This window comes from Pelophylax lessonae (assembly GCF_965119305.1).
Source record: "Pelophylax lessonae genome assembly, chromosome: 6".
Lineage (NCBI taxonomy): Eukaryota > Metazoa > Chordata > Amphibia > Anura > Ranidae > Pelophylax > Pelophylax lessonae.
This window is the reverse complement of record NC_138773.1, coordinates 203,170,587-203,187,452: the sequence shown is the minus strand read 5'-3', so window position 1 is coordinate 203,187,452 and position 16,866 is coordinate 203,170,587. Positions and strand designations below refer to the sequence as shown.

The 16,866-nt window shown below is 39.3% G+C and overlaps 1 protein-coding gene across 1 annotated transcript; it reads left to right on the top strand.

Annotated features, from left to right (window-relative positions):
- Positions 1-8,388: 8,388 nt before the first annotated feature.
- On the top strand, positions 8,389-15,845 carry LOC309558854 (gamma-crystallin D-like; the record flags this gene model as incomplete). Its single annotated transcript, XM_082261935.1, has 3 exons — positions 8,389-8,411; positions 11,012-11,254; positions 15,570-15,845. Exons 1-3 carry the CDS (start codon positions 8,403-8,405, stop codon positions 15,843-15,845), a joined length of 528 nt encoding a protein of 175 aa, XP_082118061.1. The 5' UTR covers positions 8,389-8,402.
- Positions 15,846-16,866: the final 1,021 nt, after the last annotated feature.

Genomic DNA, 16,866 nt, shown 5'->3' with positions numbered 1-16,866 from the left:
TTTTGCACATATTATTAATTGTATGTATTCATCCATACCTGTACCTGGCAATTAGCTTGGATTTGTTTTTTCACGATTGCACCTTGGTATTTATTCGAGAGCTGTTCTTGTTATTTGCACATAACATTAAGTGTAATAGATTGGTCGAGCGCAGCCATTGTTCTTTCCAGCTCCTCCTTTTCCCTTCCCTTCCCTTCTCTTCTTCTTTTTCCCTTTTTCTCCTTCTTCTCCCCCCTTTTCTCTTCCTTATTTCCATCTGCTGCGGGACCTTTGCACCTTAGGCCCCACTCCAGACCACTTTAGGGACTATCTCCCGTAGTTCTAGTTTATACATCCTCAGGGATGCGGTACCTTTTTTCTATCCTATACAAACATAACCTTTCTTTCATATATATATATATATATATATATATATATATATATATATATATATATAAATTAATGGAAAAATAAATAAATAAATAAATATAAAGATTAAATAGATATGAAATTAATATAACCAGGTGCAGTGAATGATGAATTATTCAATCGATAAACAAATAAATAAATGGTCCTAAGGGGCAAACTGAATAAATAAAGTGCAATGTGCAAAATATATAACAATCAAATAATGGTAAATGGGACCATGAAATCAAAAGTAATCAGTCATATAACACCGTCCTATAATTAAAATAGAGTCTCTGATAGATCTTGTTGTTGCACTTCTTAGTATTTCCAGCACCTTCACCAAAAACACAGGACCACCTAGTGTGCACAAAAATGCTTACCAGAATGAACGGACCCCTTGATAATTATGAAACCACTTCATTAGACTCACTTAGCACAGAGGCACAGAGGAACCAACAGGGATTTCTTCAGAATAACAAAAGGTAGGAGTCTACAACAAATTTGTTTCTCAACAAATTGGAGTTACGCTTTAAATGATATGGAATTCCTGATGATGTGGTAACTGACAAAGGAGTACAGTTTAGCTTTAAGAACAACAATTAATCTGTCCTCTGCTTTTCATCCTCAGTCTAATGGTCTAACCAAGAGGACCAATCAAATATTGGAGCAGTACCTTTGATGTTTTGTCAGTTATCTTCAGGGTGACTTAGTGGACTATCTTCCTATGGCAGAATTTGTTTATAACAAATCTAAACTTATCTCTTCTTCTCAAAGTCCTGTTTACTTAAACACCAGGTATCATCCAGTTTTTATTCCTGGTCCCCTATCTCAACACCAATTCCTGCTGTTACCCATAAACTAACTACATTACAGGAGATTTGGGAAAAATTGATTGATACTCTGAAAGAGCCTCACGACTGTCACAAAGAGGCCGCTGACAGACATTACAGGTCACTTGACAAAGTTTGGTTATCTACCAAAAATTTGAAGGTTCATGATCAATCTGCTAAACTGGGTAAAAAGTTTGCAGAATTTTTCCAGTTTTCTGCTCAAATCAATCCAGTCACCTTTCACTTAAAACTTTCAGACAGTATAAAGATTCACCCTGTTTTTCACACATCACTACTCATATAGTGAAACTCCTTTTTATGGAAGAATTTGAGGTTCAGGATGAAGAAGAATTTATGGTGTAGACAATTCTTGATTCCAGGATCTTTAGGAACAAATTACAATATGTGGTTCAATGGGCAGAATGTGGGCCAGAAGAAAATTCTTGGGAGTCTGCGGAGAACGTTCATCCCCCCTAGATTGGCAAGAGAATTCCACCAGAGGTTTCCTCAAAAACCCAGCCCTAACAGAGGGTACATCCTGGGAGGAGGGGAGTATTGTCATGGCCTGGATTTGAACCCAGAACCTCTGCTGTGTCAAGCAATGTCTCTTCTTGCTGAGCCACCTCGAATGCTTGGCAGCTACATGGACAATTCCATGGACAATTTCTTGAATGATCCTGCCTTGAACCTTGTTTGTCCTGAACATTGAACTCTTTGCTGCTTCCATGAACTTTCTGATTTAAGCCATGTCTCTGTGCTTTCTGTTTGCCAGATTATTGTGTCCTCTCCAGCCAGTATCTTCCCTGCTGCAGTCCATATGTTTACTACCACTCGTACTGTTCCTTGACTACGCTTCAGCTTAATCCCAAACTTCAACTACTTGTTGCCGACCTCTTGGCTTGTATACTGACTATGCTTCTGTTTGACCCTTACCTGCTATATCCACTACTGGACCCCAGCTTGCTCACCTCCTGGTGGGGCGATCCTGAGGACCACAACATGGTTAGAGGTGTAGACAGTGAGTGCATAACATGTTGAAGCACAAATGATAAAAGGAATATCATAGACAGGTGTTTATTGACAATTAATAAGAAAAGTATGAAATTAAGGATACTCTCACATATGACCTCTCTAGCTGCATGTACTGTAAAGTAATTTATTTTCAAAGATCATACAAGAACTCTAAAATCTGGTTTCAGTCAGTTTATAATAAATCATAATCTTTACCAGCTGATTGTTTGCATTGGAAGGCGTGCAGGCTGCCAAGATCTGTTCTCATAGAAAAAAAATGGTGCGTTTGTATTGAACTTTGAAAATGAATTTCCCCACAATGTTTCTAGGTATGAAGGTGAATGCAGGCTTGTTAGTGCTTTTACTGCTTGTTCTAAATATATAATTACTTTAGAGGGCGTTATCACTTTAAAAGTGATGGGGTTGATTTACTAAAAGGAGACTTTGTACACAGCAACTAATTCCATAAATGGTAGTCTCTCCTTCTAAATCACAATGCCTAAGAAAAAAAAAAGCTTATCCAACAAAAATAATTATTAATTTTAACAATTATTTATCTTACACCCTGGATTTTATCTGCTTGCCTAGGTGAGGTTCAACTCACTCAGCCCTATTGTGGGTTCCAGGGAAAGCTGTGCATTTCAAATTGTAACGCAAAGCACCCTCTCATCCCAGCAGAAATCTTCATTCCCTCATGCAAAAATGACTCCTTCCAGCACAAATCTTTACACCTCCTCTTTAATCCCCCTTCCCGGCAGGGGTGGGAGTCCAGAGGCTCCTGTATCCTGTCCGCATCCTCAAATAATCTCCTGTATCCTGTCCGCATCCTCAAACCCCCTCCTGTATTCTGTCTGCATTCTCAAACCCTGTCTACTTCCTCACATCTCCTTCTGTATCCTGTCTACATCCTCAAATCTCCTCCTCTACCTGTCCGCATCCTCAAACCCCTTCCTGTACCCTGTCTACATCCTCAAATCTCCTCCTGTATCCTGTCTACAGCCTCAAATCTCCTCCTGTATCCTGTCCACATCCTCAAACCCTCTCCTGTATCCTGTCTACATTCTCAAATCTCCTCCTGCATCCAGTCCACATCCTCAAACCCCCACATGTAACCTGTTCGCTATAAGATTCTGGTACCTCTGGTACCCTTTATTTCCATTTTCCTTCAATATGCATCCCACCTTTCTAATTAGGTGGTACGCATACACCTTTAAGACGGATGACGTCATCGCCGAGCGCCGCAGAGCGGCTATTTCAACCGCCGGCGTTCTCTCTCACATTGTTCGTTCAACCTGCCTACCTGCCTGTGTGTCCTACATGCTTACAAGCTTGCCTTGCTACCGGAACCTCCAGCTATTCTCTTTTACTTGGAAAAGACCGGAACCTCGCTACTGATCCCTGTATCTCGCTACCGGATCACTCCCTCACTACTGGACCCCTCTACTACTAATCTTACTAGTGATAAGTACCCCACAGGGGAATCCTCCATAACCTTACTAACACTATCTACCTCTGCACATTAAGGACTGTTACTATCTATGCATACTAATTCTATCATCTGCACTGTTACATAGATTGCTAGCTCTTGAGTCTACTACCATATATCCTTGCACTGGGTTAGTCTATCCTGTATTTGTCATCTGCTGTCCTTACCACCTGTTACCATACTCGATTACTAACCTATCTGCATTCTACCTAATACCATCTAATACTCTCCTGAACATTTCTCAAGTGCTTACCATCTCTGTCACTGTTCACACCTGTCCCTTCAGCACATCATCTTCATACTATCATATACATCCTATCACTCCAGGAACATCTTATTGAGTGTGTATATCTGTATGCTGAAGTTGACAGGCCCACAGTGATGAGTCTGGAGAGTTGGATCTGGTTATTCAACACATCTCTACATGACTACTGAGTGGAGATTCTGCAGCTGCAAATCCAGCCTACTACAAAAACGCAGGAGCGTTACATTCGCATCCTCAAACCCCCTCATGTAACCTGTTTGCATCCTCAAACCCCCTCCTGTATCCTGTCCGCATCCTCAAACCCCCTCCTGTATTCTGTCTGCATCATCAAACCCCCTCCTGTACCCTGTCTACATCCTCACATCTCTTCCTGTATCCTGTCTACATCCTCAAATCTCCTCCTGTACCTTTCCGCATCCTTAAATCTCCTCCTGTATCCTGTCTACATCCTCAAATAATCTCCTGCATCCTGTCCGCATCCTCAAACCCCCTCCTGTATTCTGTCCGCATCCTCAAACCCCCTCCTGTATCCTGTCCACATCCTCAAACCCTCTCCTGTATCCTGTCTACATCCTCACATCTCCTCCTTTATCCTGTCCACATCCTCAAACCCTCTCCTGTATCCTGTCTACATTCTCAAATCTCCTCCTGTATCCAGTCCGCATCCTCAAACCCCCTCATGTATCCAGTTCCCATCCTCAAACCCCCTCCTGTATCCTGTCCGCATCCTCAAATCTCCTCCTCCAGAGCCGCGAAGCTAGAGCCCAGAGAAGACTGTCTGACTGAGCCCTGCATGGTGCACCTGAGGGGAGGTCAGTGACAGTGCCGCATGGCCAGTGTAAGGAGGGAGTGAACACAAAAATGTAAGGGGGCACGGATATAAGGGTTTCCCTTGTATCAGTACCCCTCCCCTTGCCTTAGTGTATTCACAGTGTATGCAGAAGGTGGTCTCTGATCACCAGAGCCCCCCTCCCCACCTCAGAGTTCCTGGTGTTCCCCTTTACATCACAATCTGCAGGATTACCCATATAGTGCATAGTCCTGCAGACTCTGATATGTGGGGGAACGCTGTGCTGGCTGAGTTATATTAACCTGACCTTCATGTGATTAGAGAAATTGTTTTGTTGTAACTTAAACACATTGCTAATAGCACTAGCTACTGTACATGTTTATAGGGTAAATATTAATATTTGCACTGTTTTGCACTGGAAACAGCCATTTTATGTACTTTTTTGCAGCGTCAGTAAAAAATGGGGGATATAGATGAAAAAGGCGCTGGTGATCTTTTATATTTACTGGAATAAAACTTGTTCAGGGTAGCATGTGTATTAAATATATATTAAAAGTGCTTGTTGGTGAATTATTATAATTGAAGGTAATAAATATTTTTTAAAGTGCACAACTCAAAATTAAAAAAATATTTCTGTTACTTATTGATAAATAAATATATAAATAATTATATATAAATAAATAGATATATAAATATATTGTACATGCAACAAGCAAATCAATTATATAAATATATAATATTCCGTGCAGCAAACAAAAAAAAGTGCTTAATAGTGCGTGCATAAAAAAACTCGTCAAATATAAGCAAATAAATTCATGCTCTCCAGTGAAAAAATAATAATTATATAGCAAGTGTCTCTGTAATTCGTGCAAAAAATATACTCCTTAAAGTGCTTCAGGTGGTGGGGTGTGACACACGTGGCCTCTTACCAGCTTCCAATGAGTCACAATGACTCCCAACGCCTGTGATCCCTTTAATTGGGTGGATCAGACCTCTCCTCGATCTCTTTTGGGATGGATATCTGCTCCTACATTAGGCATGTATGGACCATATAGTCCGCATAAAGATAAACAAAAAAAGCCTCCAATAGTGAAATATTGTATGCTTTATTTGAAAATTAATAAAAAAGGTATACAGTTGGTCCCTTACTATTAGTTGTGCCCTCCTGGCACTGGGCAATTCGGCAGTACACAAAATCTTTCAATAGTGGGGAATCGTATCCGAGGATCTGCAGCTTCCTCTTAGTTTTCCTCTCACTGTGCTGTGTGCGGCGGTCGGCGAGCGTCCCTGCCTCTGCTACGAATGCCTGTATGTTTTGCTTCCGGGCACACAGCACAGTGAGAGGAAAACTAAGAGGAAGCTGCAGATCCTCGGATACGATTCCCCACTATTGAAAGATTTTGTGTACTGCCGAATTGCCCAGTGCCAGGAGGGCACAACTAATAGTAAGGGACCAACTGTATACCTTTTTTATTAATTTTCAAATAAAGCATACAATATTTCACTATTGGAGGCTTTTTTTGTTTATCTTTATGCGGACTATATGGTCCATACATGCCTAATGTAGGAGCAGATATCCATCCCAAAAGAGATCGAGGAGAGGTCTGATCCACCCAATTAAAGGGATCACAGGCGTTGGGAGTCATTGTGACTCATTGGAAGCTGGTAAGAGGCCACGTGTGTCACACCCCACCACCTGAAGCACTTTAAGGAGTATATTTTTTGCACGAATTACAGAGACACTTGCTATATAATTATTATTTTTTCACTGGAGAGCATGAATTTATTTGCTTATATTTGACGAGTTTTTTTATGCACGCACTATTAAGCACTTTTTTTTGTTTGCTGCACGGAATATTATATATTTATATAATTGATTTGCTTGTTGCATGTACAATATATTTATATATCTATTTATTTATATATAATTATTTATATATTTATTTATCAATAAGTAACAGAAATATTTTTTTAATTTTGAGTTGTGCACTTTAAAAAATATTTATTACCTTCAATTATAATAATTCACCAACAAGCACTTTTAATATATATTTAATACACATGCTACCCTGAACAAGTTTTATTCCAGTAAATATAAAAGATCACCAGCGCCTTTTTCATCTACGTCCCATATTTTATATTGTTTTTACAATTAAAAGGGCAGCAGGTTCAGACATATCTTTAAAAAGAGCCAGGCGCCTTCCTATAATTTGCTATTGAGTAAAAAATGGGGCTCTATCAGCAAATTTCATGATTTTTGCCATGAAAAAATGGTGCCGTTTGTAAATTTTGGTCGTCCTGTCAGTAAATTTCACTTTGGGGTGTTGGCAACACTAAGCAGTACTACATAATAGAACATAATGTAGCATTAATGGATAAATATTGTGTATAAGTGTCAGTGTAGCAGGAATGGACTTAGCAGGTGCTAGCACTGTCAGATGCAATGAGACTTGCAGGTGCATCAAAGATGAGGCTCACAGTCACGTAACCTAAGGTAACATGTGATGCATTTCTGACTGATGTCCTGCTAAATTTTACTTAGCTTATTAAATAATTAGATGGTGTTCCCTTTTTTAAAGTCAAATTTGAGAACCCCCCCCCATATGTCTGTTATGTGTTCACATTAACATAGCATAACTATTTTTAAAAAAATACTTTTTGTGTTTCTCAGGACAAGGTGTGATGGCTGACTGCAAGGCTTTTTGAACAATGTTAGAGCAAGTATTTCCCAAGTCTGTCCTCATTAACATACAATAAAAGAAGCCCAGCCCCTAAACCTCTAACCCTTTCTTAGGGCAGACAGTGTTCTACAATTAATAATGAATATGAAAAAGGTGAGCTGCAATTTTTTTTTATATTTTTGTAATGCTTTGTAAATGAGGACATGTAACACATATAAAGCAGATGTTATCCCAAGTGGAATAACATAATAAGTGCACAAGTGGGAGTACGCTTTAAGGCTGTGTACACTTTGATTGCCCAGTAAAATTTAGGGGAATTTTAAATAACACTATTTTGTTAGATTAGAAGGACAAGTCTATAAACAAGGTTGGGTCTTGAAATTAACAATGGATGGCCTGTTCTTTACAAAAGGCTGAGTGAGCATTTTTCTTTGGTAAGAAAACATTCTCTTCTTTAGTAAATCATCCTTAGGATGTCTGATCTTTAAGACAGGTCAGCATAATAACCCAGAGAATAATGTCAAAACAAATAATTATAACTCACTTAAATTTAAAATATACTGTATTATTATCACAGGTCCCTTTGTATTGAAATCATTGCCTACTCGTTGCTCTATTTCCACCTTCTATCACATGCAATCTCTGTATACCCAGGAAATGTGCTGATGAGTTTTCATTCCACTGGATGGATTAATCACTTTCAATAACAGGAAGGCAAATTCAGCAAATAACAAAGTACTTCAACAGTGTGATTAAAGAATGATGCAAAAAAGAACAAAGAATGTCTATACTCATTATTCTGTGGTTCCAAATAAAAAAAAAATAAAAAAAAAAACATTGTATTAAGATAATAAAATAGACAGGGTGTGGATTTTCTAAACAGAGTATTTAAAGGGCATGAAATATTTTTTCCAGTGCCTCCTGCAGTATTCATTGTTCAGTTGGTTTCAGGATGGGAAAGGTAAAACTAAGTTAGTTTATTTTTTATTTGGTATTTGTTGTTGTTATTATGATGATTATTAATATTATTATTTAATAACAGCTGTGTAGAAATAACCTTCTGCTTTATTATATAGATTACCTATTTGTTTACTATAAAAGACAGTTCAAAACACAAAAAAAAAAAAAAAAAAATTGCTATGAAATATGAAACTTAAAATAAAAAAAATCCAATAACTTCTTTAGGCATAAATATTTCGGTAAACTACTTAAAACCATTGCTTTGTCAACATTGTAAAACTACAAAAATTAAAAAAGCTTTAAAAAAAATATATATATATTTATTTATTTTTTTGTCGTTTTTGGGTTTCCTGGCTCTCAAGTTAACTAAGACAACATATTTTGATGCGATTATACCAAATGTTTAAAAATTAGTCACAAAGTTTTAAATATCAAATTAATGCATACTCGAGCTGCTATTTTGGCCTGGATGTCCAAGCATCAATGACATCTAAAGGGGTAACAAACAGGTTGTGACTAATTTTTAAACGTTTAGTATTATTGAATCAAAATATGTTGTCTTAGTGAACTTGAAAGCCAGGAACCTCGAAATCGAGCATATTTGTGCATTGCGGGGTAATAATATGTGCATTGTAGTTTTTATTGTTCTAGTAGTATGCTATTTCTCACAGCATGCTCTGAATGCAATGGTTTTAACTCACAAAAAAAATGTAAAAACTTTAATTAAAACTGTTCCAGTTATGAAAAAAAAACAAGCTCCATTTATTTTTAAATGAATGCATAGAAAGTAATGAAACAAACTTTTTGGTAATAAAGGATAAGTGAACTATAAAACAAAGTGTGTTTATCCTTTTTGCCTCCTTCTCTGATTTAAAGCGTTTGTAAAGGTAGTTTTTTTATTTTATTTATTAAAATAACAAATTTTAAACGTTATCATTACCTGTTCTGTGTTATGGGAACAACCCCTAACCCCCTCTTCTGTAATCCCCGATGTCACTCTTGGCTGCTTCCCTTCTTGGTGTTCCACCATTGGAAGTCACTTAGTATGATGGCATGCTGATTGGAGGAAGCAGGTGAGGAGTGATACAAACACTGGGGCAATAGGTAATAAATGTCCAGGCTTTAAACCACTTTAACCTAGCCCACTCTCACTCACCCTAAATGCATACTTAGCTTGATCTGACACACACCACAAGTCCTACGTTACTTGGCTATATCCGTGCAGTAGCTCCTAATAGACTTCTGTGGAGGCTGGAGATATTTGAGAGAGTGCCCCATAGATTTCTATGGTAATCTGCTTCATAGGATTGGCCAGGGCAGTGAAAACTGGATGCAAACAAACACTGCTAGCAAGTCAAGGTACTGCAAGGATGCATTCAGGGAGGGTGGGCTAGGTTAGGGAAAAAAGGTGCCGTTAAATATTGCACTTATTATTTAATAGACAGTGAACTATTTGTGGCATCCACAAAAACATTTTATTTTTTAACTAATGCTGCATTTTTCTTTCACAGTGTTGCCCTTAGTATGGTAAATAGCCTTAAAAAATGTATTAAAATCAGTGTCCTGAGTATGCATAGGTTACCCACTTCTTAGGAATGTTAATGGGCATGTGAAAGGATCTCATTTTGCCTTTCAAGTAGCTGAAATCTGACTTCAGAGTCTTAGCTGTGATTTTTGGGGACTAATTCCTTCCCAGTGCCTGTAGCTAGAGAGGTCAGTAAGGAATTGTTTTAAAGATTCTTTACTTCTTGCTAATAATGTGTCATTTTTTAACGTCAAAAGTTGGGGTAAAGGTGCACTTTAAGCAAAGGAATTTTTGATATCATCAAAGGAATAATTTTAGTATCAACTGTGACAGGTGATGGGGGCATTATTTATTTCCTGACATAACTAGCTTTTCCAAACATCAGAAAGATTATAAGCCTTTTGTTTTATGTCTGAGCAAAATGTAGGCTCAGTAAAGGATAAAAAATTACTTTGTCATTGGAAGTCTATAGCAGCTGGAGTGACGAAAGAGGACTACAAAGCTCAGCAGACCCAGGATATTTGCACAAGTGCATATGACTCCTGCCATTGGGAGTGCATAGCAGCTGGTGAGTGAGTGGGCACACAGGAATGAAGCATGATTTGCACCGCAATTAAGTTTACAGCACTTGGCACTTTAGCACGATGGAAATTTAATTCACTATTGTGAAGATTTGAGATAATGGACTTTATGTGAATTATGATGCATTGAATTTGATTTATTTGTATTAATCATTCTTGGTTGATAGATATTTTTTTTACTTATATTTAAACAAAAAGTAATAGAAAGAACCCATATAGGGTATATACTTTATCACAATCATAGTATTCTCCTGGCCGGGAAGGCTCCCTACTCCCCCTGCTGGCAGAATACAATAGCTCAGTGGGAGGCATTCACCCATCACCACTGAATGTGTTTATGGGGGAATTGAGTGATTTTCCACAGGTGGAAGGGAAGAAAATCCAGTATTCTATGGGCTGCTTATGTTGGATTTGTGGTTAGCGTCAGTAATTCTAGGTTAAATATAAATGATACTGTGCATATAATAAATACATGTATTGTTTGTTTTATTGAAGATAATATTTTTCGAGGACAAGGACTTCCAGGGACGCTCCTATGAATGTAGCTCAGACTCCTCTGATCTGCATCAACATGTAGGCCAATGTAATTCCATCCGTGTGGAGAATGGCTGCTGGATGATCTACGAGTGCCCCAACTACACAGGGTATCAGTATTACCTGAAGAAGGGAGAGTATTCTGAGTACCAGAGATGGATGGGATTTAATGACTGCGTCAGATCATGCCGCATGATTCAGCCAGTAAGTAGTACAAACAAATGGTGACACCAAAAATGCATTGCGCATTTCTGTAATGCATGCACATTTGTCTGTGTTTTTCCATTTGAAGACCCTCCAAATGCAGAAATATACCTGTTGCTCTACCAGAAATGCATTGAGCTCCTAATACACATAACATTTTTGTGCACTGACTGCTATCAGCCTTGCCCAGTTTCCTTTTGTTAAACAACTCAATCCATCCAAATGTCTTCATCTCCCTAGCATAAGCACTGATTGACATGGAATGGTCAACACCATGCCAGAAGAAACTTAGGGTGACAGCAAATCGGCTACAGGCATCCCCTTCTTGATAGCATCTGTGTTTATATGTCTACTATTAGAAAGACACTGAGCAAGCACAGCGTTTGTCAGAGATAACCACAGGGAATACCACTGTTGTCTGAAAGAATGCAGTCTACCTCTAGTTTGCGGAAGAGCAGTCACATAATGCACAGCACTACAAAAACAATGTTCAATTATGTTGGAAAAATAAATAGAATAAAGTTGCATTTAGTCAAATGACCAAATACATGAAGTGTATTTTACCCCAACATTTCATGTTCCTAATATGCGCCTGTTGTACCATATACTTGTGTTAAAAAGTATTATGTTCTCTAGAAAAGTGCATTTATAATCAGCTATACAGTATATATATATATATACAGTGCCTTGCGAAGGTATTCGGCCCCCTTGAACTTTTCGACCTTTTGCCACATTTCAGGCTTCAAACATAAAGATATAAAACTGTAATTTTTTGTGAAGAATCAACAAGTGGGACACAATCATGAAGTGGAACAAAATTTATTGGATATTTCAAACGTTAACAAATAAAAAACTGAAAAATTGGGCATGCAATATATATATATACTGTATACATATACAGTATATATATATATATATATATATATATATATATACACACAGTATCTCACAAAAGTGAGTACACCCCTTATATTTTTGTAAATATTTTATTATATCTTTCCATGTGACAACATGAAATGAAATGACACTTTGCTGCAATGTAAAGTAGTGAGTAAACAGCTTGTATAACAGTGTATATTTGCTGTCCTCTCAAAATACCTCAACACACAGCCATTAATGTCTAAACCGCTGGCAACAAAAGTGAGTACACCCCAAGTGAAAATGTCAAAATAGGGCCTTGTTAGTGGGACTTGTTAGTGTTACAAGGTCTCAGGGGTAAATGGGGAGCAGGTGTGTTAAATTTGGTGTTATCGCTCTTACTCTCTCATACTGGTCACTGGAAGTTCGACATGGAACCTCATGGCAAAGAACTTTCTGAGGATCTGAAAAAAAGAATTGGTGCTCTACATAAAGATGGCCTAGGCTATAAGAAGATTGCCAAGACCCTGAAACTGAGCTGCAGCACAGTGGCCAAGACCAAACAGCGGTTTAACAAGACAAATTCCACTCAGAACAGGCCTCGCCATGGTCGACCACAGAAGTTGAGTGCACGTGCTCAGCGTCATATCCAGAGGTTGTCTTTGGGAAATAGTCTATAAGTGCTCCCAGCATTCCTGCAGAGGTTGAAGGGGTGGAGGGTCAGCCTGCCAGTGCTCAGACACCGCACACTGCATCAAATTGGTCTGCGTAGCTGTCATCTCAGAAGGAAGCCTCTTCTAAAGATGATGCACAAGAAAGCCCGCAAACAGTTTGCTGAAGACAAGCAGACTAAGGACATGAATTACTGGAACCATGTCCTGTGGTCGGATGTGACCAAGATAAACCTATTTGGTTCAGATGGTGTCAAGCGTATGTGGCGGTGTGTCTTGCTTACAGTAAAGCATGGTGGTGGGAGTGTCATGGTCTGCGGCTGCATGAGTGCTGCCGGCACTAGCGAGCTACAGTTCATTGCGGGAACCATGTATGCCAACATGTACTGTGACATACTGAAGCAGAGCATGATCCCCACCCTTCAGAGACTGGGCCACAGGGCAGTAGTCCAACATGATAACGGCCCCAAACACACCTCCAAGACAACCACTGCCTTGCTAAAGAAGCTGAAGGTAAAGGTGATGGACTGGCCAAGCATGTCTCCAGACCTAAACCTTATTGAGCATCTGTGGGGCATCCTCAAATGGAAGGTGGAGGAGCGCAAGGTCTTTAACATCCACCAGCTCTGTGATGTCGTCATGGAGGAGTGGAAGAGGACTCCAGTGGCAACCTGTGAAGCTCTGGTGAGTTTCTTGCCTAAGGGGATTAAGTCAGTGCTGGAAATTAATGGTGGCCACACGAAATATTGACACTTTGGGCCCAATTTGGACATGTTCACTTAGGGGTGTACTCACCTTTGTTGCCAGTGGTTTAGACATTAATGGCTGTGTGTTGAGTTATTTTGAGGGACAGCAAATTGACACTGTTATACAAGCTGTACACTCACTCACATTGTAGCAAAGTGTCATTTCTTCAGTGTTGTCACATGAAAAGATATAATAAAATATTTACAAAAATGTGAGGGGTGTACTCACTTTTGTGAGATACTGTATATAAATACTGTATACACATAAATGTTTGCCTTGCATTTTTATTTTAAACTGAATGGGTTGTTTTATAAGGTGAATGTTTACATATACTTCACTAAGTCTTTAAGCCCACATTATAAAAAACTATCAACAAATGGTGTATTACATGCTGTTCATACTCAGTCACTATGAAATTTGTTTTCTGTATTCTGCAAAAAACCTGGTTGATCGATCTGCTCTCTATCTCCATTTTCTGTCCATGCCCCTAGGGATTTTGCAGCTGTGGTGGCAACTCTGCACATGCTCAGTTTTCAGTGAGTTTCTATGCTAACAATCTCCTCTTAGGGCGGTGAAGTGGAATACCCCGGAATGTCACTTTGCTGGGGCTGCTGACTCAGTTTGCTGGGGCTGCTGACATCACATCCAAGATGGCATCTCTCAGCAGCCTGGGTTTTTGGATATCTACAAAAGTATAAACACTATGCATAAAATATGGTCATTGCATATGGTCATTGCATATTTCTTATGGGTAAAGTTTGTTAAAATGAATTTTCTTGCAACAGCTAATACACCCAAACAAACATTGTCTCATTAAAAATTATAAATGCTTTGTTTTTTTAAAATAACAAACATGTTATACTTATAAGCTGCTTGATATGGGGTCACATGTGCAGATGTGATCCTGAGCCGGGCTGTGTGCATCTATAGATACACAGTGCAGCTCATTCCTTCCCCCCACTTCCTCCCCACATGATTTGACTGACAGCAGCAGCAGCCATTGGCTCCCTCTGCTCCCAGTGTAGCTTATGAGAGGGGGGAAAGAAGAGCTACAGTTCTGGATGGAGAGAGGTAGGTGTTGGGGGGGGGGGGACACTGGTATTGGAAGACTTTTACCTTAATGCATTCCCTGCATTAAGGTTAAAAAAAATCTGTTGCCTTTACAAGCGCTTTAAACAAGCTATAAATACATGGTCAGAGTTGTGTATGAAAGAGTTCAGAGCATATCAGATATGATAATATAGGAAAATTTAAATATAGGGAGATGGTATTTTCTTGCACACACCTGCCTTCCAGTTTAGTAATTCCACTGAGATACTTTGAAGCCATGGTGGAATAGATTTCATCTAGCTTCACCACAAACACCATTAGAGGAGGAAAGAAGAGTGCCCTTGACTTCACCACCAATAAAGTTATAAGAGAATAATGGGATTTTTTTTTATTTTTTAATCATACCCACCTAGGTGGATGCAGCATTGGTCTGATGCTGCATCTGTCCCCTGCAGGCTCTAACACTGAGAACCGAGGGTTCAAACACTGCTGATCGCTCAGTTCTCAGAGCTCCATAAGCAGAAAGCTGTCAGTCATCGCTCTCTGCTCTGTCCTCCTGCAATCTCACTGGAGTGCTGGGCTGTGGAAGGGACAGGAGGGGCCGGTTTAGGCTCTCAGAAGCATGCCAAGCTGAGCCAGGTGGACCGCCTTTGCAACGTCAGCCAACAGCGGGCTTCAGCCCGCTGTCTGCTGAAAATGGGTCACAGGAGTGCAGAACGATCTGCACGCCTGTGATCCACAGAAGTACAGGCAAACGAGCTTTGGCTGTACTTTTCCTTTAAACTTCCAAGTTTCTAATTTTTGTGTACGTCCATACTTCTAGTTTTCATTCTGCAGCTGTAAAAAGAGTTGAAGGGACATGAAAGGTTAAGCAGTAATAAAAGAAGTAAGTGAAGTAAGAGTACTTCACTTTACAGTAATAAGAGAAGTATCATGGAAATCACTACAGTGGTTTTTTCTGATGATCAATATTTTTGTCTTCTTTACAGCATAAAGGTTCCCAGCAACTAAAGATCTTTGAAAAAGAGGATTTTAAAGGTCAGATGAAGGAATTCTCCAGCGATTGTTCCAATCTCAAAGAACAATTCCAGTACAATAACATCCACTCCTGCAACGTAATTCAAGGGAACTGGATCTTCTATGAGGAGCCCAACTACAAAGGAAGACAGTATCTCTTAAGACCTGGAGAGTACAGGAGATTCGGTGACTGGGGTGCTGTGCATGGCAAAGTTGGCTCATTCAGACCCATCCTGGATAACTATTAACATCACAGTGAATGCTGAAATAAATCTATTATTTAAACACAATATTACGTTTCTACGTGAATTTTATAAAAATTTTAGGATCAATAGGATAAAAGAAAATCAAGGCTCCTTAAACAAACTGAAGTGGAGTTGAAAAACTAAACTTTTTTTTTTTTCATTTTGAATAGAACAAGGGAGGTTTTTTTTATTTGCCTCTGTGTTCCATTGGGAATTTCTTCACTTTATGGCCCATAGTCAAGACAGAAAAGGGAGAGAAAATCCTTCCATAATGTGGGAATTCTTGGTTGTCACCAGGGTCACCAAAACTAGTGTCCCCATTGGAAGATTTCCACTCTATTCATTTTCTGGTGACAAACCAACATTTGGGGATTTTTCACTCGTGGTAACAGGTCCGCTGATAGGGGAGACCACCAGTCCTCCTGTAGGGAGCTCTGGCAAATATGGGGGGCCCGAACAAAAGAGGGAATTACAGAAGGAAGCCCCGTGTGGCTCTCTGCAGCAGCTGAAAGCCTGTTTCTTTCCCTCCCGCCGGCTTTCAGCTGCAGCAGAGAGCCACACGGGTCTTCCTTCTGTAATTCCCTCTTCTGTTCGGACCCCCTACAGGAGGACTGGTGTTCTCTGCAGCAGCTGTAAGTCTATTATTCTCCCTCCTGCCAGCTTTCAGCTGCTGCAGGGAGAGACACAGGGCATTGTTCTTGTAATTGCTTCCCCCGCCCCCTCCCATTTCTGCCTGTTTCTGATCCCCCCGGGTGCACCCCTGTCAGTCAGTCGGGGGGACTTGTAAAAAAAATAACACATTTTTAAACATTGTAATAAATAGTTTTAAAAAGTTGTAAAATAAAATAATTTTAAAAATTTAAAAAACAATTAAAAAAAGGCTAACTCACACAGGTCCCCTATTATGTTTGTGTCCACTAATAATGCTTTTAGTGTATTTTAAGTGAAAATATTGCTTTGATATATTCAGGGGTGGGGGGCCCTGCCAGGTAGGCTACACGGGGCCCCGTAATTTCTAACAGCA